General features: G+C 35.7%; 2 protein-coding genes across 2 annotated transcripts; both read right to left on the bottom strand.

The window, feature by feature from the left end:
- Positions 1 to 5,001: 5,001 nt before the first annotated feature.
- Positions 5,002 to 6,504, bottom strand: LOC110715641. Its single transcript, XM_021894228.1, has 2 exons — positions 5,393 to 6,504; positions 5,002 to 5,173 (listed from the first exon to the last, which is right to left on the bottom strand). The coding sequence occupies exons 1-2, from the start codon at positions 6,502 to 6,504 to the stop codon at positions 5,002 to 5,004; spliced, it is 1,284 nt and encodes a 427-aa protein (XP_021749920.1).
- Positions 6,505 to 7,937: 1,433 nt separating this feature from the next.
- Positions 7,938 to 16,025, bottom strand: LOC110715640 (ELF3-like protein 2). The gene is made up of 5 exons (XM_021894227.1): positions 15,789 to 16,025; positions 14,502 to 15,451; positions 13,713 to 13,764; positions 12,742 to 13,611; positions 7,938 to 8,108 (listed from the first exon to the last, which is right to left on the bottom strand). The coding sequence occupies exons 1-5, from the start codon at positions 16,023 to 16,025 to the stop codon at positions 7,938 to 7,940; spliced, it is 2,280 nt and encodes a 759-aa protein (XP_021749919.1).
- Between the last annotated feature and the right edge of the window lie 7,787 nt (positions 16,026 to 23,812).

The following is a 23,812-nucleotide window of genomic DNA, read 5'->3' as shown; positions in this document are numbered from 1 at the left end:
TAAAGTAACTTAATTAAACTTATACCGTTAATTTCTTTTGTTTTTATGTAAATAATATTGGTAATGTAAAATTTTAAAAAATGAATTATTATCATGTTTTATTTATGGTAAAATATCAGTTCACATCCCTTTTATATGATGGTAAAATATTTTATTTATGGTAAAATATCAGTTTACATCCCTTTTATATGACGGTAAAATATTTTTAACTTTTTCGATTTGGCTTTTACCATCATCTTCCTTTCGTTTAAAAATAAGGATTTTTTTTTTTTTTTTAACAATTACCACCTACAATTGTTGTTGTTTTAGCAATTACCACTTACAATTTTTTGTTTTGTTTTTTTTTTTTTTTTTTTTTTTTTTTTTTTTGAATTTTACCACCTACTCCTACGATTTCTTAAAACATCAAACCTTCCTAGTGAATTGAAGTGTGATGTTATTTGGGGTCCACTAAATATAACCTTCTTACTCTATTAGATTAGATCGAGTTGACTAAAAGTCAATGTTGGTTGTGTTGTCCAAAGCTAGCTGATGATACATTAAAGACAAATTTATCACAAGAATATCGAATAATAACTATTATGATCCTTGAATTAATTACAAGCTAATTAAAATAGTTGAATTATGTAATAACAACCATTCTATTATTAAATTCAAACATAAGAAGTAATTATAATTAACTAGAATCAGATACATTAATAGCAATCTTCATGCCTTTCTCACAATGACCAGGAGAAGTACAGATGAAGTAACTTTGTCCAAAGTCCAATCGGATTTCGTCATGCCCACTTTGGTACACTTTTGATCCGCTTGGTGCTTTGCAACTATCGTATCCTTCCTTAGTTACGTTTGCCACATTGTGACGTCCATTGAAGTAATTTTCTTTTTTTTTTTTTTTAGGCAAGGTTAGTAGGCTATTTATTAAAGATTATTTTCCGCCAAAGTAATTAAGCTTTGGGGGAAGGAGTTCATACAAACTATTTCCGAACTATTGCGTGTATCCCATCTCGCAACGAGATGAGCCACCACATTGCCTACTCTCTTGACATGTGAGAAATAACAGAAAGTAAAACACTTAGACATTGCTCTAATATCATCATAAATAAGCCATAAAGGAGAGAAACCCGAATTGTTGTTGTTTATCTGCCGAATCACATTGATTGCATCCCCTTTAATCCATATGTTTGTATAACCCCATCTGTGAGCTTGTTGGAGTCCAAAACTGACAGCAGCAACCTCAGCGCATTCCACATCCCATTCCCCTTCCATCCTTTTAACAGCAGCCCATACTAAGCCACCATTTTCATCACGAGCCACAGCTCCAACCCCTGCATATGCACCAGAAATGTGTGCATCGACATTAATCTTTGTAACTCCAGCAGGAGGTTTCGTCCATGAGCAAATCAAGGGAGCATCAGGAGTTTTATGCATCACGAAGACACGCCTAGCATAAGAACAATAATCTGTCACAAGCTTAGCGAAGCTTGCTGCTGTAAAGACAGCATTCAAAGACTTTTGCTCATGGATAAACTTGTTCCTGCAATACCAGTTAGACCAGGCCAAAGCAAGTAGCATACGCAACTCCTGCTTTTCTAACTTGCTGTTAAACCACAACAATTTCTCCATGAAAGGACCTGCAGGAGCTTCATCAATCAAGGCTCGAAAATTGCTGCTCGTCCACACTTCCTTAGCCTTTGTGCAATCAAACAAGACATGATTCACAGTCTCACCTTCCAAACTGCAGCAAGGACATAACCGGTCAGTAGCAATGTGACGCCTGAACAACTCTTCTCTAACTGCCATGTTCCCCTTACATGCTTGCCACGCAAAATGGCTAAGCTTCGCAGGACCATCAAGATGCCACACCACCTGCCAAGCTTCATGCTCTTTGTCATTAGCATCTGCAATCATCTGGTTTAAATGCCCAAGCATACCCAGCCAGTAGCCAGATTTCACCTTGTAGTCTCCATCTTTAGTGTGCCACCAGAACATAGAGTCACTAGGGGGGAAATTGAGAGAGGGATTTTCAGAATTAATTTACCTTCGTCAGGAGAAAATAAATTATTAATCATATCAACATTCCACTCCCCATTTTCAGCATTCATCAGATCAACCACTCGCAAATTAGGGTCGAAATTAGGCCCATGAGAAGGAGCTGCACTATTGGCAGCCCCCTGAAGCCACGGGTCCAGCCAGACTCTAATTGTATTACCATTCCCGACCCTCCACCGTAGACCCTCCAGCAGTAATGACTTTGCTCCCCATAGCTCCTCCAAGAATAACTTGGGTTGTAACCCAGATATGCATCCAAGACTGTGCTATTCTTAAAATACCAAGCCTTGAGAATAGAGTGTAGAAATGATTTTTGGTTGCTATGGAGTCGCCACATCTGTTTTGCAAGTAGAGCTTGATTGAACACTTTGAGATCACGGAAACCAAGCCCACCCCTTGACTTTGGCACACATAAGGTCTCTCATTTTTGCCAATGCATCTTTCTAGCCGTACCCTTCGAGCCCTACCAAAATCTTGCAAAGAGGGAATGAATTTCGTCCATAAGACCACCTGGAATTTTGAAAATACTCATCATGTATGTCGGGATGGCTTGAGCAACGACTTTAATCAATACTTCCTTCCCCAGTCTCGATAATAGTTTCTCTTCCCATCGTTGAATACGCATCCAAATTCTCTCCTTAATACTAGAAAAAATGGCTTTTTTCGATTTCCCAATAATTGTCGGCAGACCTAAGTATTTCTCATGCTTTTCCACCTCTCTCACACCCAATACATTCACAATTTCATGTCTACGATCTTGTTCCACACCTTTGCTAAACACAACATCTGTTTTATTAAGATTGACACTTTTCCCAGATGCTCTCTCATATTTGCTAATAATATTAGCTATCACAGAGCATTCTCTAACAGTGAATTTAGCAAAGAGTATGCTATCATCGGCAAAAAACAAATGGGACACCCTTGGAGCCCCATTACAAATTTTAACACCATGAATCAAATTATCTCTAGCAGCTTTAGACAACAAAGTAGAAAAAGCATCCGCCACAATGAGAAATAAATAGGGGGAAATAGGGTGACCTTGTCTAAGGCCCCTAGACGGGGAGATCGAACCCGAAATTTCACCATTTATCTTGAAAGCAAAAGAGACACTCGACAAGAAATCCATTATTCGACGAACCCAATTATCACAAAAACCGAGCTTGTACATCATCCTTTCCAAAAACACCCACTCGACACTATCATAGGCTTTGCTCATGTCCAATTTCAACGCAATCGAACCATCTTTACCACCACTCTTGTTCTTCATCGCATGAAAAATCTCAAAAGCAACTAAGGCATTATCTGTTATTAATCTCTTTGGAATAAAAGCACTCTGGTTAACAGATATAATTTCACCCAAGAAAGGTTTCAATTTATTAGCCATAGTCTTCGAGATAATTTTGTACAACACATTGCAACAACTAATTGGTCTAAATTCCGTCAAGCGTTTTGGATTATCGCATTTCGGAATTAAAACCACACATGTTTTATTAATCTCAGAGAGAGTAGCAGTACCATTCCACCAACTATGGACAAAAGCAACAATATCTTTCCCAACAATATGCCAAAATTTTTGAAAAAACAAAGCATGCATACCATCAGGGCCCGGAGCCTTATTCGGGTGCATTTGAAACAAAGCCTCTTTAATTTCTTCCTTTGTCGGAGTTGCATTCAGAGCAATATTCATATCATCAGAGACCATTCTCTCTACACCCTCCATTGCATCTTCGAAACCACCCGGAGCCTCAGACGAAAAGAGCTTGCTAAAATAGTTTGACACGACCCCCTCTATCTCCTCCTTTTGCTCACGCCAAACATCATCATCATCAAACAGCCCCTTGATCCTATTAATGCATCTCCTAGAGCTAGCTCTTTGATGGAAGTATGTCGTATTTTTGTCACCATCCTTCAATTCGTTTTCCCTTGCTCGAGTATGCCAATACGACTCTTCTAGTCTATGAAGATCATCCAATTCTGACGACAGAGAAGCACACTCACTCAACATACTTGCATCAGGTACACGGTTTTGGGCGTGCTTTAATTTTTCTTCTGTTTTTTTAATTCTTTTTTTCACATCCCCAAAACACTTTGCTGCCCACTTGGTAAGTTTTCCAGCACAACCAGTAAGTTTAGCAGCCACATTATTACTCGGCATCTCCACCCAAGCCTCTTTCACAACCTTTTCACACTCCTCGTTTGATAGCCAAAGAGCTTCAAATTTAAACAACTTTGAGCTCCTCCCACGCTCATAATAGTTGCTGGCAGAAAGCATAATTGGAGCATGGTCGGAGCGGTAAATAGGAAAATGCCGAACTTCAGAATACCGGAAGCAAGAGTGCCATTGAACATCACCAAGGAACCTATCCAAGCGTTCACGGATAAAAGTTGCAGGGTTATTGCCTTTCTTCCAAGTAAATATACTCCCTTTGTATCCTAAATCCCTTAAGCCACAGTCATCAATTGCACATCGAAATGCATCCATGTCACTTTCACTTCGTGTAGCACCACCTTCCTTTTCCCCCGCACAAGTGATCTCATTGAAGTCGCCAAACATAAGACATGGCAAAGAACTACCCCCTTTGAAACGTGACATTAGAGACCAAGTGAGGTGTTTATTTTCATGTTCCGGCCATCCATAAACCCCAGTAGCTCTCCACACCGGCTCATTATTATGATCACAAACGTGCGCTTCTATATGATGAACCGAGTACGATTGAACCGTCACATTAATATCCTTCCACCATAGCCCCATTCCACCCGAGTTCCCATTACTGCTAAGACATATGCCATTCACAAAACCGCAAATATTACAAACTCTCTCCAAACTAGCCGCATCAATCATCGTCTCCATTAAAAAGACGATATTTGGCCTTTCTCTCTAGCACCAATCCCGGAGAGCCTTGACTGTCAAGGGGTTGCCAATCCCATGACAGTTCCAGCTTATGATTTTCATTGCTTTTCGAGGGCTTGGGCATCCCCAAGACCCTCTACTTGATATAACCCGTCTCCGGAAAGAATACTATCACTGAGCTTCACTCTTTTCCCCGAATTTTCCTCACCTTCCATCTTCTCATCACTGCTCCTTTCCATCACTGATCTTTTTGATGTCTCCCTCCCCTCTCTACTCATTGAGCCATCCCCATAAGGAAAGATTGATCACCCTCATCCATCCTCGTCACCCTTTTCCATTTCTTCCCATTTTCAATTACAGTCTTCACACCCACCTCACTATTGCGCATCCCTTTCGACCCCCCTGCCACACTCATTTTTTTTATTTTTTGAAAAGTCCACCCCCTCCCCACTCCTTTCACTACTAATTGTTTCATTCGTCCCCACTGACTTCCCTACATTTATATTTTTTGGTAAGCTCACATTCTCTCCCTCCATCAATTTAGAAGCCTGGTCATCCCCCACCTTCCCAGATTCTCCACTCCTTACACCCTCCTCTACCCTTCTTGGTCTGAGAACCAGTTTGTTAGTTTGATCATCAGCAACTAGAGCAAGCCGAATCTCCCTAGGCTTCGGTGACACGTCTCTTTCACTCAAGGGTGAAGATAGAAAATTAAGTTTACGTGCAGCACTCACCGGTCCGAGTTTAATAGTGCTTGGGTTATTATACGAGATAGAACCCCCACCTTTCTTAGAGCCAAGTTTCTCAACCAACCTCCTTTCCTTCTCTCTATCAGATTGCATAGACCGTGAGATTTTTAACGGAGATGCTCTAAGCCATGGCCCATATTGGTACACCACTTCTGTACTACTATCATCCTCCTCCTCCTTCTTAGTGCACTCCTTGTCAGTATGGTCAAGAATACCACAATAAAAGCAAAAATCCGATAATCTCTCGTATTTGATATCCACCCACTTGGCCTTTCCATTCCCACCAGCGAGAAATACACCTCTGCGTAGGGGTTTATGCACCTCAACCAACACCTTAATTCTTATGAACTCCCCCCACCCAAGCGGATCAGCATCATCGATCTTCACAAAACCTCCCAGAGAGTCACCCACCTCCCGCATAACAGATAAATTTCTTTTGTTGAATGGAACATCCATAATTCGAACCCACATTGGAGCGCGATCGAATACTATCTCAGAAGGCTGTTCATCTCCGATTATCTCTTTAAGAAGCAGCAACTTCCCATCAAAAAACCAAGGCATACCCCCAAGTATCCTATTTTTATCTTCCTCGTTGACGAATTGGAACACAAATAAATTTGTTTCGATCATTTTTATTGCAACATTGTCATCCAATCCCCATACATTCGATAAGGTTCGCTTCATAGCTGCAATGTTAAACGGTTTTACTGTGCATAGTCTTCCTACCAGAGCCAATTCAATTCGATTATTTGAGGCCCCCACCTCCTCATCATGCGAAGGTTCCCCAATAATTGAACTTTCTTCTTCCGTGAGCCGAAATCTCTCCCAATCTTGAACAAGTTCATCAGCCATTGTAATTGAATCAAAACAAGGAGTGAAAAATTAATGAAAAAACTGAAATTTTTACTACCAAAACAATCAAAAACCATAGAACGCTAAACCCTAGACCAGAGACGAAAACCCTAGACCAGGGACTTTTTTTACTAAAACCATTCCTAGTTTTGTCCATTGAAGTAATTAAATACTCAGAATAACATTAGCTTTGTCAAAAAAAAATGATAAATTTATATTCTATATTAGCGATTTTTGTTTTTACACTTCTAAACTGAAAATTAGATAATATTATCATGTCATATTTAAATTACTTTTATTATCGCACATTCTTTGAGTTTGATTAGTGTGTTATTTAGGTATTAACTATATGTACTTTACAATATAAATTATGTTCTTTTTAACATTAGGTATTTTGAAATTTGATATTGAAATCTTAAATTATTTTTAATTGAAAATAATGTTAGAGTAAAAAAAATTAAATTATTATGGGAAGTTGAATTTTTTTTTGGAGAGATAGAAAACTATTTTTTAGGGAAATGATATCTTTGGTAAGGATTTTTTAAGAGGTGATCAACATTGGCATGACTCACATCCCGACCCGATCCGGCCCGAAATAGAGTGGGTTTGGGCAAACCTAAAAATGCATTTTTAGTTAAAACTCGATCCGGGTTCGAAAAAAGCCCGAAAACCCGCTACTTTTCTACGGGTTTGAGCACGAGAAATTATGATATGGCCCGGCCCTACTCGATTATTTATCACTTCTAAATTTTTCACGTTAATAATGTGTAATTTTTCAGAAAATTTTATCAAGCTTTTATCTCGTTCTTTTTATTATATCTTTATGTTCTTTGGTAATGCATGTTTTTGTCAAATACAACCATGTTCTTTGTCAAATACATGTATGTTCTTTATGAAATACAGGATGTTCTTTCCGCCTTTTTTTTATTTATCCGGGTGTATGATGAGCACTATACACCCGTGTGTATAAACCACAAGACATATAATTTGAGAGAAAAATATATTACTTGTAGAAAAAAATTATTAGAACTTTAAACAGGCACGAGAAAATCATCAATAATTTATTTATATAATTTGATGAATAATAAGTTGCGGATTCAGATATTAATTGGATTCAAATCAATTTTATGGATCTATATGGGCTAACCGGCTAAGGTGTCACGTTTAATTAAAATGTTACAAAACAAAGAAATTAAGAGTATGTTGTAAATAAAATAAAATAAAAATTAAGAGTAAATATATTGTAAAAGTCTTTTCACCAAAACAAAAAAAGAAATTGTAAAAATATCATATTGTTACAGTATGAGATTTTTACAATATATAATTTGATTAAAATTTGTGATTTAATTTTCAAATCGCAGATTTGACTATCAAATCACAATTAAAAGAAACTCATAGTAAATAGAATAACTTGAAGAGAGAAGGAAATTAAATTAACTTAGGAGATCATTTTCTTTGAAAGTTTTTCCATTAGGCCAATTCTGGACATTAAAAGTCCATCCAGCTGCGTCACCTACTTTGTATTCAGCGGCAAGGATAGGCTTGGCAGCAAGAAGGTACAATAATATGCCAACTGACAAGCCTAGTCTTGCACTACCGCTTCCCTGAGCCATTTCAAACAAAGCAAAAAAAACAAAAAAATATAAGCCTTGATAGAGATAAGATAGAGGAAAAATGGTTTTGAGTAATAGGTTAGAAAGGAATGAAGAATTAGTTTTTATAGAGGAAATATGCTCTTTATTAATTATGTTGTAGGAATTTATAAAGATGTAAATCGTGGATTTTATACTAGGTGGACAAATTGGTCATTTGCATGTAGTGGTTAAGTTAGGCTCAATTCAATTTTAATAAAAAATCATATCACAAAGGATATTTCCTCCAAAAATAAATAAATAAATAAAAATAAAAAATCAAAGATGATACTATACAATTTCTTTTAAATATGAAGAACAAAAAAAAAAAAAGATCTATATCCAAATAAAGAACTTATATTGTTTGCTTTTATTTTCTTGAAGAAAAGATTTGATAGATACCTTATAACATGGATACAAATCGGTAAAAAATATAGTGTGGCCAAAAAGATAATTTTGAAAAAAAAAAATGAAGACATTGCATTCACAAATTCTTATATGTGGCTAGTCACATGTGTGTCCACTTCACATTAATCCGTGGTATATATACACGGGTGTACAGTGCTCATCGTACACCCGGATAAATAAACCTTTGTTTCATAAAGAACATACATGTATTTGACAAAGAACATGTTTGTATTTGACAAAAACATGCATTACCAAAGAACATAAAGATATAATAAAAAGAACGAGAAAAACACTTAATAAAATTTTCTGAAAAATTACACATTATTAAGAGAAAAAATTTAGAGGTGATAAAAATCGAGTAGGGCCGGGCCATATCATAATTTCTCGTGCCCAAACCCATAGAAAAGTAGCGGGTTTTCGGGCTTTTTTCGAACCTGGTTCGAGTTTTAACTAAAAATGCATTTTTAGGTTTGCCCAAACACACCCTATTTCGGGCCGAATTGGGTCGGGATGTGAGTCATGCCAATGTTGATGACCTCATAAATAATCCTTATCAAATATATAATTTCCCCAAAAAATAGTTCATCAACATATGTTTATCAACATATGTTAAATAACATAAGTTATAATGTAATGAACATATAATTTTACTCAAAGAACACACTGATCACACTTAAAGAACATACTAAAGGTATGTTCTTTGTCAAAGATAGGTATGTTCTTTGTCAAACATAGGTATGTTCTTTATCAAATACTATATGTCTTTCCGCCTTTTTTGTTTACCCGGGTGCACCATGAGCATGGTGCACCCGGGTGTATTATCTAATTTTCACACTTCACATATTCACATATAAGGAAATTAATTGAGTAATAGAGGTCTGGTGATGAGTAAATGCGGTTACCTTAACGTATATGTTGGTTACTTAGATGAGGAAAAAGGATTACTCTCTTAAATAAGTGAATTATTTTTTAAAACAAAATAATAGGGGTTACTCGAATGAAAAATGGGGTTACGTATTTCTAAACTACTTGATTTTACTTGTATAATGAATTAGGGTTACTTTTATGAACAAAATTGAGTTACTCGTATGAAAAAATAAGGTTACTCATACATATAAATGAAAATTACTCTTATAACTAATGAGGTCACACTATGTGGCTAGCCACATACACTACTAATATATATATAAGAAATTGGATTTTACCACCACTGAACCGATTCCGTCAGAATCCGTTAAGTGCGATCCATGTTGTCACGTGTCGACATGTTATTAGCTTAACAAAAAAAAACCTAAAACTAATCCAGCCACCCCACCACCACCATCACCGACACCCCTTCCCCATCCAAAACGCGCAGCCACCGCTCTCACCCCCAACGGCGCACTCCCTCCCCAACTCCAACCACCGGACGCATCCTTTCCCGAGGGTCGACAAACTGCTCACCAATTAATTCCCCCACCCAAAACGACTCCCATGTCCCAAAAACAGCGACGAAATCAGCCATTAATGACCGAAATCGACTAGTTAAGGGTCGAAATCGACCACTCAGCCCCTAAATCGGTCGATAGCAATCGTTAGTGTCCAATTTCGTCGGTGATTATTTTTTGGAGAAGGGCGGCTATTTTCGATGGGAAAACAGGTTGTGGATGGCTTATGGTTGAGGAAAAGGAAGAGGTTGGGGTGGGTTCCAACAGTCACGGGATGGGGAAAGCGTGCGCTGGTGATGGAACAATGTTGCGGTTGTGCGGGTAGGGTGGGAAAAGGGTGTCGATGATGGTGGAGGGACGTGGCTGAGTTAGTTTTAGGGTTTTTATTTTTTTTGTTTTTTAACCAATAGCATGACCACACGTGGCACTCTGAACCCACCTAACGGCTTCCATCCGTGAATCAATTAAGTGGTGATAAAAGCCAATTTTAAACTTTGTGGTGTTAAAATAAAAGTTTTTTTTTTTGGCAGTGTTAAAATTCATTTCCTGGCCTTTTGTGGTGTTAAAATTCAATATTTTCCGGCCTATATTTTTGTGTCGTTCTAGGGCTAGAGATAACACCAACCTTTTGGTTGATGGTAAGCTCGTAGATCTCTTGTTTTCCTTCTAGTTTTATTTTATGCTCATAATATATATCCTTTCTCTCTCTATATTAGAGAATTTTTCTACCAATTTTTTGGTTAGTTATATCTACTCGTATATCAAGATTAATTTCTCTCTTTATTTCAAAAAAAAAGATTAATTTCTCTCTTTGTGAGAGTTATTTTAGGCTATGTATGTATTATAATAACTAGATGAAACCCGTGCGATGCACGGTTTGTTTGATTTTTTTTTTAAATAATGTTTTTTTTGTATTTATGAGCCTAAAATTTGTTATATATTTAGATAAAATTCCTAATATTAAAAGATAATATATAATATTTAATTAATTTAAACTTAAAAATCTCATTCACCAATTTTTCTTACATGACATTTGAATTATATAATTCTAAAAAGAAATTAATAATCTCTTATTTAATTGGCTACTATTAAGATTTATAATCCTACATGGCGCGCTGAGAAAATTAGATCCTATGTGGCTCTCTAAAAACTCGGGAAAAAACTCCCCTTTATATATATATATATATATATATATATATATATATATATATATATTAGATTTTGCAGGAAAAATTGTTTTTTAATGAGGATTGTGCAATGTCATGAATGAAGAAAGTTAATTTTACAATCTATTGCATGAAATATTGTTATTTGATTTAAAAAAACAAATAAAACAATAGTGGAAAAAATACCACCCTCATGGAAAGTTGTATAAAACAGTGATGTATGTGGAAGAAGGTATATATTCGTCAATATGAGATCTAATATAATGATCATGCCGTTTTGCCACCTAATTAGATGCTTATTTGATCCAATTTCTATTTTATTTGCTAGTCTTGATTTATATTGTAGAGATTGATGACTCTAAGGGGCCGTTTGGTTCGCCCAAGGAAATCGGAATGGAATGAAGAAAGGTAATCAAAGAGAATAGAATGAAACCCATTATTTTTAGCATGTTGTTTGTTATCAAAAAATCACCCAAGAATCACACCACCACAGCACCACCACAACACAACCGCAACACCTCCAAAATTTGAAATTTAGCAGTCAAATTAATCAGTCATTCGATAAAATCAACAAGAATTGATGCAAGAGATAAGGATTACCGTTGTGGGGTGTGGCGCTTATCGGGAGCCAATTTTTCAGCCATGATTTTTTCGGAAATTAGGGTGCCGACGAAGAGGTGAAGTGGATTTGGGCGTTGAAGGGAGATTGGGAGGGGGTGGTTTTCGAGAACGGAGAGACGGCGAGGGTCAAGGCAAGGGAGGGGTGGAGAAGGTCGGACCGATGATCTCCGGCGACAATGGAGGGAGGAGCGACAATCCACGTGCGACCAAAGGCAACGACTGATGAGGAGGGAGCAAGGTGGTCAAGGGTGATCGGTGGGGAATGAGTGGGGAGCAAGGTGGTCGACTGACTACGGCGACGGCGACGGTGATGGCGGAGCAGCGATGACTGGGGAGAGGCAGCAAGGTGGCTGGACGGTGGGGTAGGGCAGCAAGGAGGTGGTTGGTGGTGTAGTGGTGATGAGGGAAAATGGGTGAACCCAAAAATAAAAAGGGGTAAAGGGAATGGGAAAATGTGTCAAACAAACAATAACAAAGGAAATGGAACCTTCTCATTCCCATTCCGTTTGTTTATTACCCCCAATCAAACGCCCCCTAATAGTCTAATCAATGAATTAATTTGACTTTTCAAAAAAAAAATGACATAAGGTATGTTTTCTATCAAAAATTAAATAAATAAACCGCACATAATATAGTCCAACTACAATTCTTTCAAATAATTAAAAACCAAAAATCCAACAACTTATTACAATGATATTAAAGATAATCAATAATCAAATTTTGAGAAATAGTACATCAATAAATTCACAAATAAAATCTTGAACTCTAATTTTCTTATTCGTGAGCTCAAAACCTTTGTATCAAGCTCACCTTTCATCTTAAAAAAATCAATTGTATTTTTTTACACTTGCCAAAGAATGAATAATTTTTGCTGTAACTAACTAACAAAAATCTCTCAATATTTTTCAGTATATTTTCCTCAGTATAATTAAGTTTTTTTCTTTCTTTCTTTCGTGTCTCCTCAGTATAATTAGCTAATCACACCATTGCTTTACGTTCTTCTTGTATTAATTTGATTATATTAGCAACTGATTCACTTGCTAATTTAGGATTATTACGCGGTATAACCTTAATCACCTTGGTCTTGTGCTCATTAATACAATTCTTTATAGGCTGTCCAATATCTACTGTTGAAGGTGTAGTTGGAAATAAAGGAAGTGCACCATTAGAAGTTTTAATCTTCTTATAAGGACAAATTTCTATATTTTCGAGCTTTTCATTCTCATTCGTGTCACCCACATTTCTAGTACCATTACTTGTACATGTGCTCGAGTGTACATCGTAGAAGCTCATTTGCTTAAATGTTGGTGTGGACACGAATGGGCTAATAATAGACATACCATATGGTGCAAAGTATGAGGGATCCATAGGACTAGGAGTAACACCGTGAACTCCAATTTGCGAGTTCATAAATTCCTCGTTCCCTAAGGTGGTAGTAGGGTTTGTAGGCCTAAAACCGCTGGAAAGAGTTGGAAAGAAACCTCCGGGAGGAGGAGGAGGATTCAGGTAGGGTTTGTACGCGAGTCCTTCTGAAGGAGATATCATTGGAAGTAACCATTGGTTTCCTGGCGGTGGAAGACACCACATTGACAAATTAGTATTTGCGTGTTTACCAAAATTTGTAGCCAAGCTTGTTATATCGGAGCTTAGGGGAGGAAGGGGTAGATCTCCGATTGCATTGTCAACAACATCTTTAATCTTCGATGCTTCATATCTCAATTTTTCGTGCCATGATGGTGCCTCTTGAATGGATTTGGGTAACAATTTCTTCAAAGTAGGTTCAACAAGTGAATTACCCAATGATAAGGGCTCTTTCTTTTGCAAATTTATGCAATTAGCCAACATCTTTTGCACCTATTGAATTATAAGATGGATTATATATGACATAATAATCTTCTTCATGAAATAACATAAGAATTGAATATAAAATATACAATCACTATGAGCTAGGTTACCTTTACAATCCTATGCAATTCGAACAATTGCTCGGAAAAAACTCTTTGTTGACTACAAAACAAAACAAAAAACAATTAACATTATATCAGCGCCATTTTAAACAAATTGTACAAATACCTCCCTTCAATATATACCATATTTTAGAATTACTTCATCTTAATAAATTCCTTAATATTTTGCTAGACGTATTTTATTTCTCCAATCCACACAAATTCTGATTGATCTAAGATCAACTATTTATTTCAAGATATTTTTGAGAAGTTTGTCTTATTGGCATATTGTACTATCTAATTTCTAGTTTATTATTACAAGACTTGTAGTAATTTGATTTATAAGTGCTTGATATTCAACATGCCACCTTTAAACCCTATATTGCATCCTTAAGTCCAATACTCATGGTGATAGAATTGTTGAAATATGATAATCTAGATTATTCATAATAAAATAGAACAATCGAGTATTAATAGTGTATGGAAAGATTGTTTATAAAAAAATCTAGAATAGAGAAAAATCTTGAACAAGCTACATACCAGTATGATTTGCTAGAGCAAAAAATCGACATATTCCACTATAAATACATGCATTGTGTTAGTATGAAGCGAAAAACAATATTTAATAATACAGGTCAATTTTCTATTTGGATTAGAAAGCTCTCTTGTTCTTTTAAATTATAACCATTATCCAACAAATTATTTTGATCACAAATACTTCTAAAAGCCCACCAAATTTATCAAAAAGAAAATTCAAAATATGCGATATTTATTAAAATGAAAGGAATGTAAACTTACTCAATAATCTCTTTCCTTGCTTTCCAAAAATGAGTTTGACCTATCATCTGTACAACAAGATCTGGGGATATGACTCCACGCGATGTACATTCCTTTACTGAAGTTTGTGAATCATCTCCACGTTCAAAATCGACCATACCATTCTTGTTTTGCTTTTCTTCGCTTTGATTACCTTCTCTAACACTAAGAGTTTGACGATGAACATCTGTAATGTGAGATTCATTACATGATTCACTTCTTAATATTGAAGTATTGTTAGCTATTGTGATTCTTGGCTCTTTAATAGTTACACCCATACATACTTTATCTACTTCATTGGATATCATACCCACATTATCTCGATCTCCGTTGATCTCAATTTGATCTAACACACTTGTAGATTTATGATCCGATGACTCATTTTTTTCTTCTTTGATCAAGGGCGTTAGAGAAATTTTTGTTAATGTATTATCACTGATTTGTAAAATTTGATTACCTAATTTTCCATCATGCTCATCATTACCTTGAGGGAAACTAAGTAGTGTCTTATTGTTTTTGTGTCTTTCCTCAACCACCTTTGAATTGTGTTCAATTGAATACATATTTACCTTCTTTGCACTAGTCGCTTGTAGCTCCAAGGAACAACTTGAATTGACTAAATATTTGCCTTTTGAACCAGATTGATTTTTATTAGAGTTCAAACTCAATCGTGGATGGGCAATGGAAGGTAATCTACAATCGGACTCAACAGTATGTACATAAGGATATTTAGATTTTAAAGGGTTCTTTGGCTCAATAAAGCTAATTGGTACTTTCAACAATTGACATTCTTCATTTATTGATCTCTTACGGGGATTTCCATTTCTATTACCTGAAATTTCTTCATAAGAACGTGAATTGTGCTTTCCATTTGAATGATTTGGGGCATGAGATTTTTTGCCAACAAAAAACAATTCTCTTTTGCCACCAACCTGTAATCCATCATATAAAAATGATGTGTTATATCATTATATTAGATAGACAGCTTAGATCGATGAAATTTCATAATAATATAATACATACAGTCTTACAACTAGAAATCATATATTTTTACTTACATACATCCATATCACTGATACATACAAATTGTTCTAGGTTTATACATGCTTAATGACACATAAACATACCATTCATGCAAAATTAAATATAATGTATAACTATGTAAATTATTTGACATGCAAAATTAACTATGTACAACTAGAACATGATATAATATTATAAAAAGCCAAGACACATAAATGTTAAATTTAAATGAACAAATGAACTCACTTGGCTTGACAACATATTCGTTAGCATCCGACTATGAACAGGCGGAGGAGGTAATGTCAATGCTGGTGTATTGTTAAACCTTTGAGAAGGAATCGATAGTTGTTCGTAAAGAGCCATTTTGTTTCTAGGAGGTGCCCTCGGCCCTATTCTTTTGATATCATCTATATGAATTCTTGGAAACAGAGGTCCTGTGATCTTACCCTCGGGTTTTGCTCTTATTAGCCTCTCCGTTTCCATTGTAACTTGTTATTGAACAACTTACTTTCAGTACTCCCTCCTTGAATAGACGAATTCAAACAATCACCTCACTCGAAGTAGAGTGATGAAAAATAAAAGACAAATCTTTAGCTTTGTATAGCAACTTTTCTCAATGTTAACCTCGATCTCAACTTAATTATTAGACACGATGTTATGGAAGAATTCCCAAACGACGATCACAAAAATGGCACCTTTCAACCCTAAAATAAGAGTCTTCTGTACAAAAACGAAAGACAAATAAATGTCTAACAAACCCAAAAGCTAGCCAAATTCAATCAATATCCCAGAAATCTTGTGTATTTCAAAATGTAAATGTAGATTGAAAAAAAAAAATGAGATCGAGATAAAAAAAAAATTAAAAAAAAATTTAACTAGGGAAAATTTAGTTTGAGATAATAACAATAATAATAAAAAGAAACAACTTATATATTTTTATTGTAAAAGGATAGTGAAAGTATACGGATTGTAAGACCCAAGTGGAGAAACTAGTACAGTTTTCTCACTATAGTTTAGGCTTAAAATTAGTTTAGGGAAGAAAATTTCTATTTGAGAAAATGTGTGGTGAAATATGTATTAGTTAGTTGTAATATTTACCTATTTTAATAACAGAAAATCATGTAAGTTTAAAATCGCGCTTATTGTGTGGCTTTACTAATTTACTTCATTCTCAAGTGTTCTAATGATACGTACAACGGTTGTACCACTTGCATTAACAAAATATTATTTTTCGCAATTTGTTTTTCCTTGAAATTATTTGAGATTTATTTTGTTGCCAATCCTTCTTTACAGGGACCAAGATTTAGGCCTATGTTATTGTCAAATAAGGGTTTTAATTAATTTTTATGTGAGTATTATTTGATTCACAAGTTAGGAGTATCAGAAATAAACCACTAAGATTTAGGAGTTATTATTGTTCATGTTTGTTAAAAGTACCCTGGCCTTATAAAAAAGGTTTGACTCCGAAGAAAATGGTTCTTAGTTTTTTTTGTTCTTCTGTACCATCAAGTACTTAAAATAAACTATATTTTTGTTTTATATTTTTTAAGTGATGCATTAAATGGAGAATTATTTTTTTATAAGAAAGATTTTTATTTCTTAATTATAAAGCATGTGTAACAACTAACAAGGGAGATTAAATTACTTGCTGCCATACATTTTAAGGGTCCATTACAATTTGACAAACTATTAAAAATATGAAGTACTATATACTAGTTTTGATTTTTTTAAGCCAAATGAGATCAAAAGGTTTCAATGTGTAAGATGTCTCATTTTTTGTACTCGTACAGAAAATATTTAGTTTGGGAAGAAAAAAAAAACATAATTAACTAGTTTAAAAGATATGAACATCCATATTAAAGACTTTGGGAGAATGAGGGATAGTTCATTGCTTCATGCGATAAGAGCTCTCCTCCTGCTGCCAAGAGATCTTGAGATCGATTTACATCATTTGTCCTTGCTTCTAAACACCAATAAAAAATATATATATATATCAAAAACTTTTCTTACCCTTCTCACAATAATGTCATCTTTATCGATAGTATTTGTCTTGACCATTCTGATAGGTGATTTACTTTTAATAATTCCAAGTAAGGCTTATTATCTAATAATCCCAACTATGGGGTCTCTTTACCTCCAATAGTCCCAATGACCGGTGAGCTGCTGATAGGGTAACTTTTTTTTAAAGCCACATGTCAGCACGTGATTGGTTTAATATTATAAAATTTTAAAAATTATTAGGAAAAAAAACCATTGTCAGCCACCCCCTCCCCCACCGTGAAACCTTAAGCCAACCCCTAACCCACCGAAAACAGGCAGCCGGCGACCTCCCACCTCCCTAATCCCCCACCCCCCAAAACAGCCGAGCATCCCTTCCCACACCTGAAACTTGCCGTTTGACATTCTCAATCCCCAAAACTCACGTCGCACGTCAAACCCTGTCAAGGGTTTCTTAGTCCTCGAAACTCCAGTCGCTCGTCAAATGGGGGTGTTTGGGAGACGGAGGAGGCAAAAGGAAGAAAGGTCGAGAAAGGGGCGTCTCGTTGATCTTTGCTATTGATAAGATGTTTTCGTCGAATTCTACTGGTGAAGATGGTGGCTGGAATTGCGGCAGCTGCTTCACAGTTGTTGTTATGATGATGCGCCGCTTCATAGTTGTTGTTGTGATGATGCGGTGGAATTTGAAGTGGCCCAACCGACTAATTTCGGTGGTAGGGTTGAGACGATGCTGTTGTTGGTGGTGGTGGTGGTGGTTTGGTGTGTAGCGGCAGTTGTTGTAGGTGATGGTGGTTGTGAGTGCGGTGTATGTTAGGAGTTGGAGTGGTGGAGGTTAAGGTGGGAAACAATACATCAAGGGTATTTTTTTTAATTTTTTAAAAATTTTGGATCATTCACGTGTTGACACGTGTCATGGTAACCGGTTATAACATGTCGTTGACTTGGTGTTGACCGGTTGGAACTATTGAAAGCAAACACTTAGTATAGTTGAGACTATTAGATAATAAACCTTAGTTGGGATTATTAAAAGTAAATCGTCCATAATTGGTATTCTTAAAGTATATTTTTCCAAAAAAATATCAAAATTCTTGTATATGCATCTTTCTTATCCTTCTCACAATAATGTCATCTTTATCGATAGTATTTGTCTTGACCATTTTGATTTTCACCCACTTTTCATATTCATTATTTCAGAGTTATACTTTTATTTGAAATTTTACTAGTTAGTAGCCCGGGCGTTTGATAACTTGTTATTTTGTATGATTTTGAAGTGATTTTGAGCCTTAGAATTGTGGGAAATCAATGCTTAGTTCACTAATGCATTTTTTGTGTATCATATGCTTCACGGGTTTGCTAGTGTTTTGGTGCATATTTAGGTATAAATATGGCACTTTGAATCTTTTGGACAAAGAAGAAAAGAAGTTGGAGACAAGAAGAGGAAATAAGGGAGCTATGAAAGAATGAAAGAAGCAAGGAAAAGTGTACAAGAGTGAAATAAGAGCATTTGGAAGGGTTTTGGAAGGATTTTTTCACTAAGGTCAACTTCAAATGACTATAAAGTTTTTTCTACTCAAGTTTTTGAAGTGATTCAAATTGGAGATTAAAGTTCATCTCAAGAGCTATCCAACGACTGCTTACATGCCTTATTCCAATGAGTAATGAAGAAGTTATGACCTTCCGAAATGAAGTTGTTTCATGCACGTCCGTGCCAATTCATGCACGTCCGTGCCAATTCATGCACGTCCGTGCAAGGTCAGGCAGTAGCTATTGTTCTCATTTTAACAGGTCTGCACGTCCGTGCAACCTTTGGCACGTCCGTGCCGACCTGTAGACGGGCCGATTCTTGGTTTCTCCGTCCTTTTACTTGGGGGTTATATAATATCCCTTTAGCTTCATTTGTAAGGGAGGGGATCTTCTTAGTTTATTTTTAGCTTAGGTTAGGGTTTTTAGAGAGAGAAACTCTCATTTTCTAGAGAGAGAAAGTGAGAAAATCTTGTTGAAAGCTTGGAATATGAAGAATTGAAGGAAGGAGACTTGAAGATTTGGATACTCCTTGCAATATCAATGAGAATTTCTTACTCTCTCTCCTATTTTGTTATTCTATTTACTTATTTTTGTATCTTTTCATCCTTAATTACTTGTTTATGTTAGATTAGTGTTTGTTTCATGTTCTTAGTTGTTAATTCCTTTAGTTTTGCAATTTATTATGATTTGTGAGTAGTTCTTTTACTTGGGATTGTTGAAATCATTGATGAATTCACAAATACTTGTTTGTATGTGTTGATTTAGCTAATGTGGGATGTTAATTAGTTGAGCTTAAGTGGTTTCATTGTTAGTTCTTGTAAGTGGCCATTGCTAGAACTATTTATCTAAGCTTTCTCAACGAAGGATCGAGAGATGAACTTGAGTTAGCTCCCTTATGCTTGATTGACCCGAAATGCCATGAGAATAGGAATTTTCGATCAAGGGAATGTTTATGTCATCGTGATTATGCTTTAACACTTGTTTTATGCTTTGTAACCACGAGAGTAGGTTGTATTCATGATTCAAGTAATCCCTCTAGCTTGAGAGAGTAGTTGGGTGCCTTAGATGACTTCCCCTAATTTATCCCCAAATTGCCATGTCTTGTATGTTAAATTGTAGTTTGTGAACGACTTAATTGGTGGATACCTTTCCGAGATCCTCTTTATTATTGTTTGTAGTTTTTCTTCATAACTCATAACCCAAAAAGACTTGACTTAGCTTATCACAAATCGATATTTGTTAGTGCTCCCCTTAGTCCTTGTGGGATCGACCCTTACTTACCCTTTCTACCCATTAGACAGACCAAGTTAGGTTTTTATCTTTGGTAGGCTCGACGACAGCTTATCAAATTTTGGCGCCGTTGCCGGGGACTTCGGTTGACATTGTCTAATTATTGATTTGATGAGTCTAAGTCTTTGTACATATATTTTTTTCCCTTTTCTTTTTCTTTTTTATATTTTATTTTGGGGTTTCTTCCATTGAAATAAATGGCAATTTTTTCCCTTTCCCAATACGAGAATGAAACATTTTGGAGATATTACCATAGGGTTAATGATTATGTTGGTTATAATTATGGTCATAGACTTTTAAAGGTGGATATTTGTGAAGTAATTTTTGAAGGTTTAAATGATGAAATGCGAGTTGTTGTTGAATCTATGTCCGAAGGTCAATTTATGTCTAAAACCATTAATGAGAATTGGAGTATGTTTGAATGGCTAGCTAAAGATACTTATGATTGGGAGATGGCTAATCATGAGATGTATGACCATTTTAATGGTGCGAACTCATTTTGAAGAATGTGATGATAATGTTTTGGATTCTAATGTTTCGAGTTTTGGTGATGCAAATTGTCAAAATTCCCCAACTTTTTTCTTGGATTCCAATTTTATGTCATGTACTCCTTATGATGTGGCTAATGTGCATAATGTTGACACCTCTTCTCATTGTGATTTTCGAAATTTCTCCCATCCTCAAGAACCCAAGTCTTCTTTAGAGATCGCTCTAGAATGTTTTTTGGAGGGTTGTGAAGAGATTTCTAAGAATCTAATGGACATAAAGAGCAATTGTACATCCATGAATCATCTTAGTGAAGCTTCTAGGGTTCAAATGAATGAAAATGAAAATTTTGAGAAACCTCTTCTTGAAAAACCTTTGGTTGATGACCCTATTTTTCCAAATATCATCAATTTGTATAATGAGCCTAATGTACCTTTAATTATGAATAATGACAAAGTTGATGATTGTTTGTTGAATTCCACTAATGATATAAGTCTACTAAAGTCCAAATATAATGTTGATGGTATTCTTCAATTTGATTATATTGATGATTATTCAAGAGGTGTTGAGGATAATTATCAATTTGGAAATAGTAGCCTAGATATTCATGATAAATTTTGGGAAAGTAAGGATAAAAGTTATGAAGTGGAGGAAAGTCCCTCTTTTGAGGACCACAGAGTTGAGAGTGAGGTGATTGTTGAGTCTTTACCAATTGACCATTCTTTTTTTGAGCCTCATGTCCCTTTCTCAAAAACTCTTGATATTATTGTCTCATTTCCAAGCCTTTTCCCCACTTCTCATCCCAAGTTCACTTCACATGGGCCTCTTTGTACTTCATTCTATGATTTACATGATCAATTTCTAACCAACGATACTCAATTGGGTGAATTTGATGTAAATATGGTTTTTGATTTACCAAATGAATCTCCAATAAAGTGTTTTGTTGATAGTTATACTTTTATTTTTCCTTCTTCTTTTCAATCTAGGACCTTTTTTAGATCTTCTCATTTTTATTTTAGGAAACTTTGTAGATTAATGTATATCCTTTTCTTCTTCTCTTTAAATTTTCTTCTTATTTTTATGGTTGCAATTTGTGAAATGTGCTCAAGTGCATATGATAAGCTCCTTAGGAGTTTGTCAAATTACTTACTAGCTAAGGTCTAGCCAAAGACCGAAAAGAAAGGCAATTTTTTTATTTTTTATTTATTTATTTTTGAATAACGATGTGCATGGATTTTAATTGTTTGATGATTTGAACTAACGAGCTTTATGAAATGATTCTCAATTAGGTACTCTTTATCACTCCATTCCAAATTACATCATATAGTCTCAAATTCACAAGAATTTTGGAGTTTTTGCTACATTGGAAAGACGCAACATACTCTACAAAGTTTTGAAGAATTTATGAAGAATTTTGCATCAAATTGAGTAATATCTCTTCCTCTCTTCATCCCTTCTCAAGCTATTGATTTTATAATAATTTTTTCCATTCATTGGTTGCTTGTTAAAGAGTTTGGTTTGGGGCTAGATTTTATTGTTGTGGTTTTTTGTTATAGTTATGGATGTTGGATTAGAGGTACTTGTTGAGATTGATTGTGTTCCCTTCCCTCCCTCCCTCCCCCTTGATTATCTCTTCAAAGCATTGAGGACAACGCTTCGTCTAAGCTTGGGGGGGGGGGGGTAGCTTCACACTTTCATGAAGGGGGGTTGATTGTTAGTTTGATGCTTGAATTCGTTCATAGTTGTACATTTGGATATTCATGGTCTTCTTTATTTTTCTTTAATATAACTTTAAAAAAATTAAAAAATAAAAAAAATTGCCAAGGGTGAGACTCAAATGACGATTATATGTAATGCTTGCTTGACTCTTGAGTGATGAGTAAAAGTTTTTTTAGAAGAGTGTGTGCACGAGTTGGGGTCATTTAGAGGTCTATTAATCTTGATTGCATTGGAGTATATGAAATGAAAGCCAATGAATGCTCAATTGCACGCCTAGTATAAGATATTGTCTAATTTGCTCAAGTAGGATATGTTTGAATAAATTTGTGGTCCCTTGTGCCCTTGATGTGTCCCCTTTCCTCCCCGAAATGAAACTCTATTAGGGAATTGGTTCTACTTGTATCATGTGTAATAAGTGGCGTAATAAGCCACACGTTCTCAATAAAGAAAGAGCCGCTCACAGTTAAAAGAGGCGAGGGCATTGAAAATTGAAAAAAAAAAAGAAGAGCATAAAAAAAGGGGAGAACAAAAACTACCCCAAAACTTCTAAAAAAAAAAATTTCTCTTCTTTAGAGGTCAACTCGTGGATGCCTCCCACACCTTGTTTGCATTGTTGTTTCTTATGAAATTCCCGAGTTAGAGTGTAGTTAAGGGGCCTTGGGTGTGCATTTTGGGAGGTGGACTAGCATTTTGAGATTTTATAACCGAAAGAGGGCTTGTTACAACTTTGGAATATCTAGGTGTGTTCTAATGAACTAGTAAAAGGCCAAAGGAAGTATCCTAGTGCAACCTTGTTTAGTTCTCCTCTCTACCCCCAACTCATGTGTACATTTGTATGATTGGTAATTCTTGAAAGTTGTTCACTTGTCTTGCTTGTGTCTCATATCCCGATGAGTTGACTTGGGCGAAAAATTGAAATTGTGTGATTTTTGACGATGTGTTGTGGATTACGTGAGTTGTGGGGCAAGCTCATTGGAAACCCTCACGAGATAAAAACTCGTCCTCTAGGGCGACTTAGAGGTTTAAATTGCTTCTCACTTGCGCTTAAAGTGATAGTGGTGGCTACCATACGGATTAGTGTGTATATGCATTCTCCTTGTTGCCCCTCCTTGTTTAGATTCTAGCACGTTACTTCCCTTCTTTGGTTTGACATTATTGTTTTTCTCGAGGACGAGCAAAAGCTTAGCTTGGGGGGATGTGATAACTTGTTATTCTGTATGATTTTAAAGTGATTTTGAGCCTTAGAATTGTGG

Source organism: Chenopodium quinoa, unplaced genomic scaffold (genome assembly GCF_001683475.1).
Source record: "Chenopodium quinoa cultivar QQ74 unplaced genomic scaffold, ASM168347v1, whole genome shotgun sequence".
In the NCBI taxonomy this organism is placed as follows: domain Eukaryota; kingdom Viridiplantae; phylum Streptophyta; class Magnoliopsida; order Caryophyllales; family Amaranthaceae; genus Chenopodium; species Chenopodium quinoa.
Note: the sequence above shows the minus strand (reverse complement) of the source record. Positions and strands in the feature narration are given on the sequence as shown.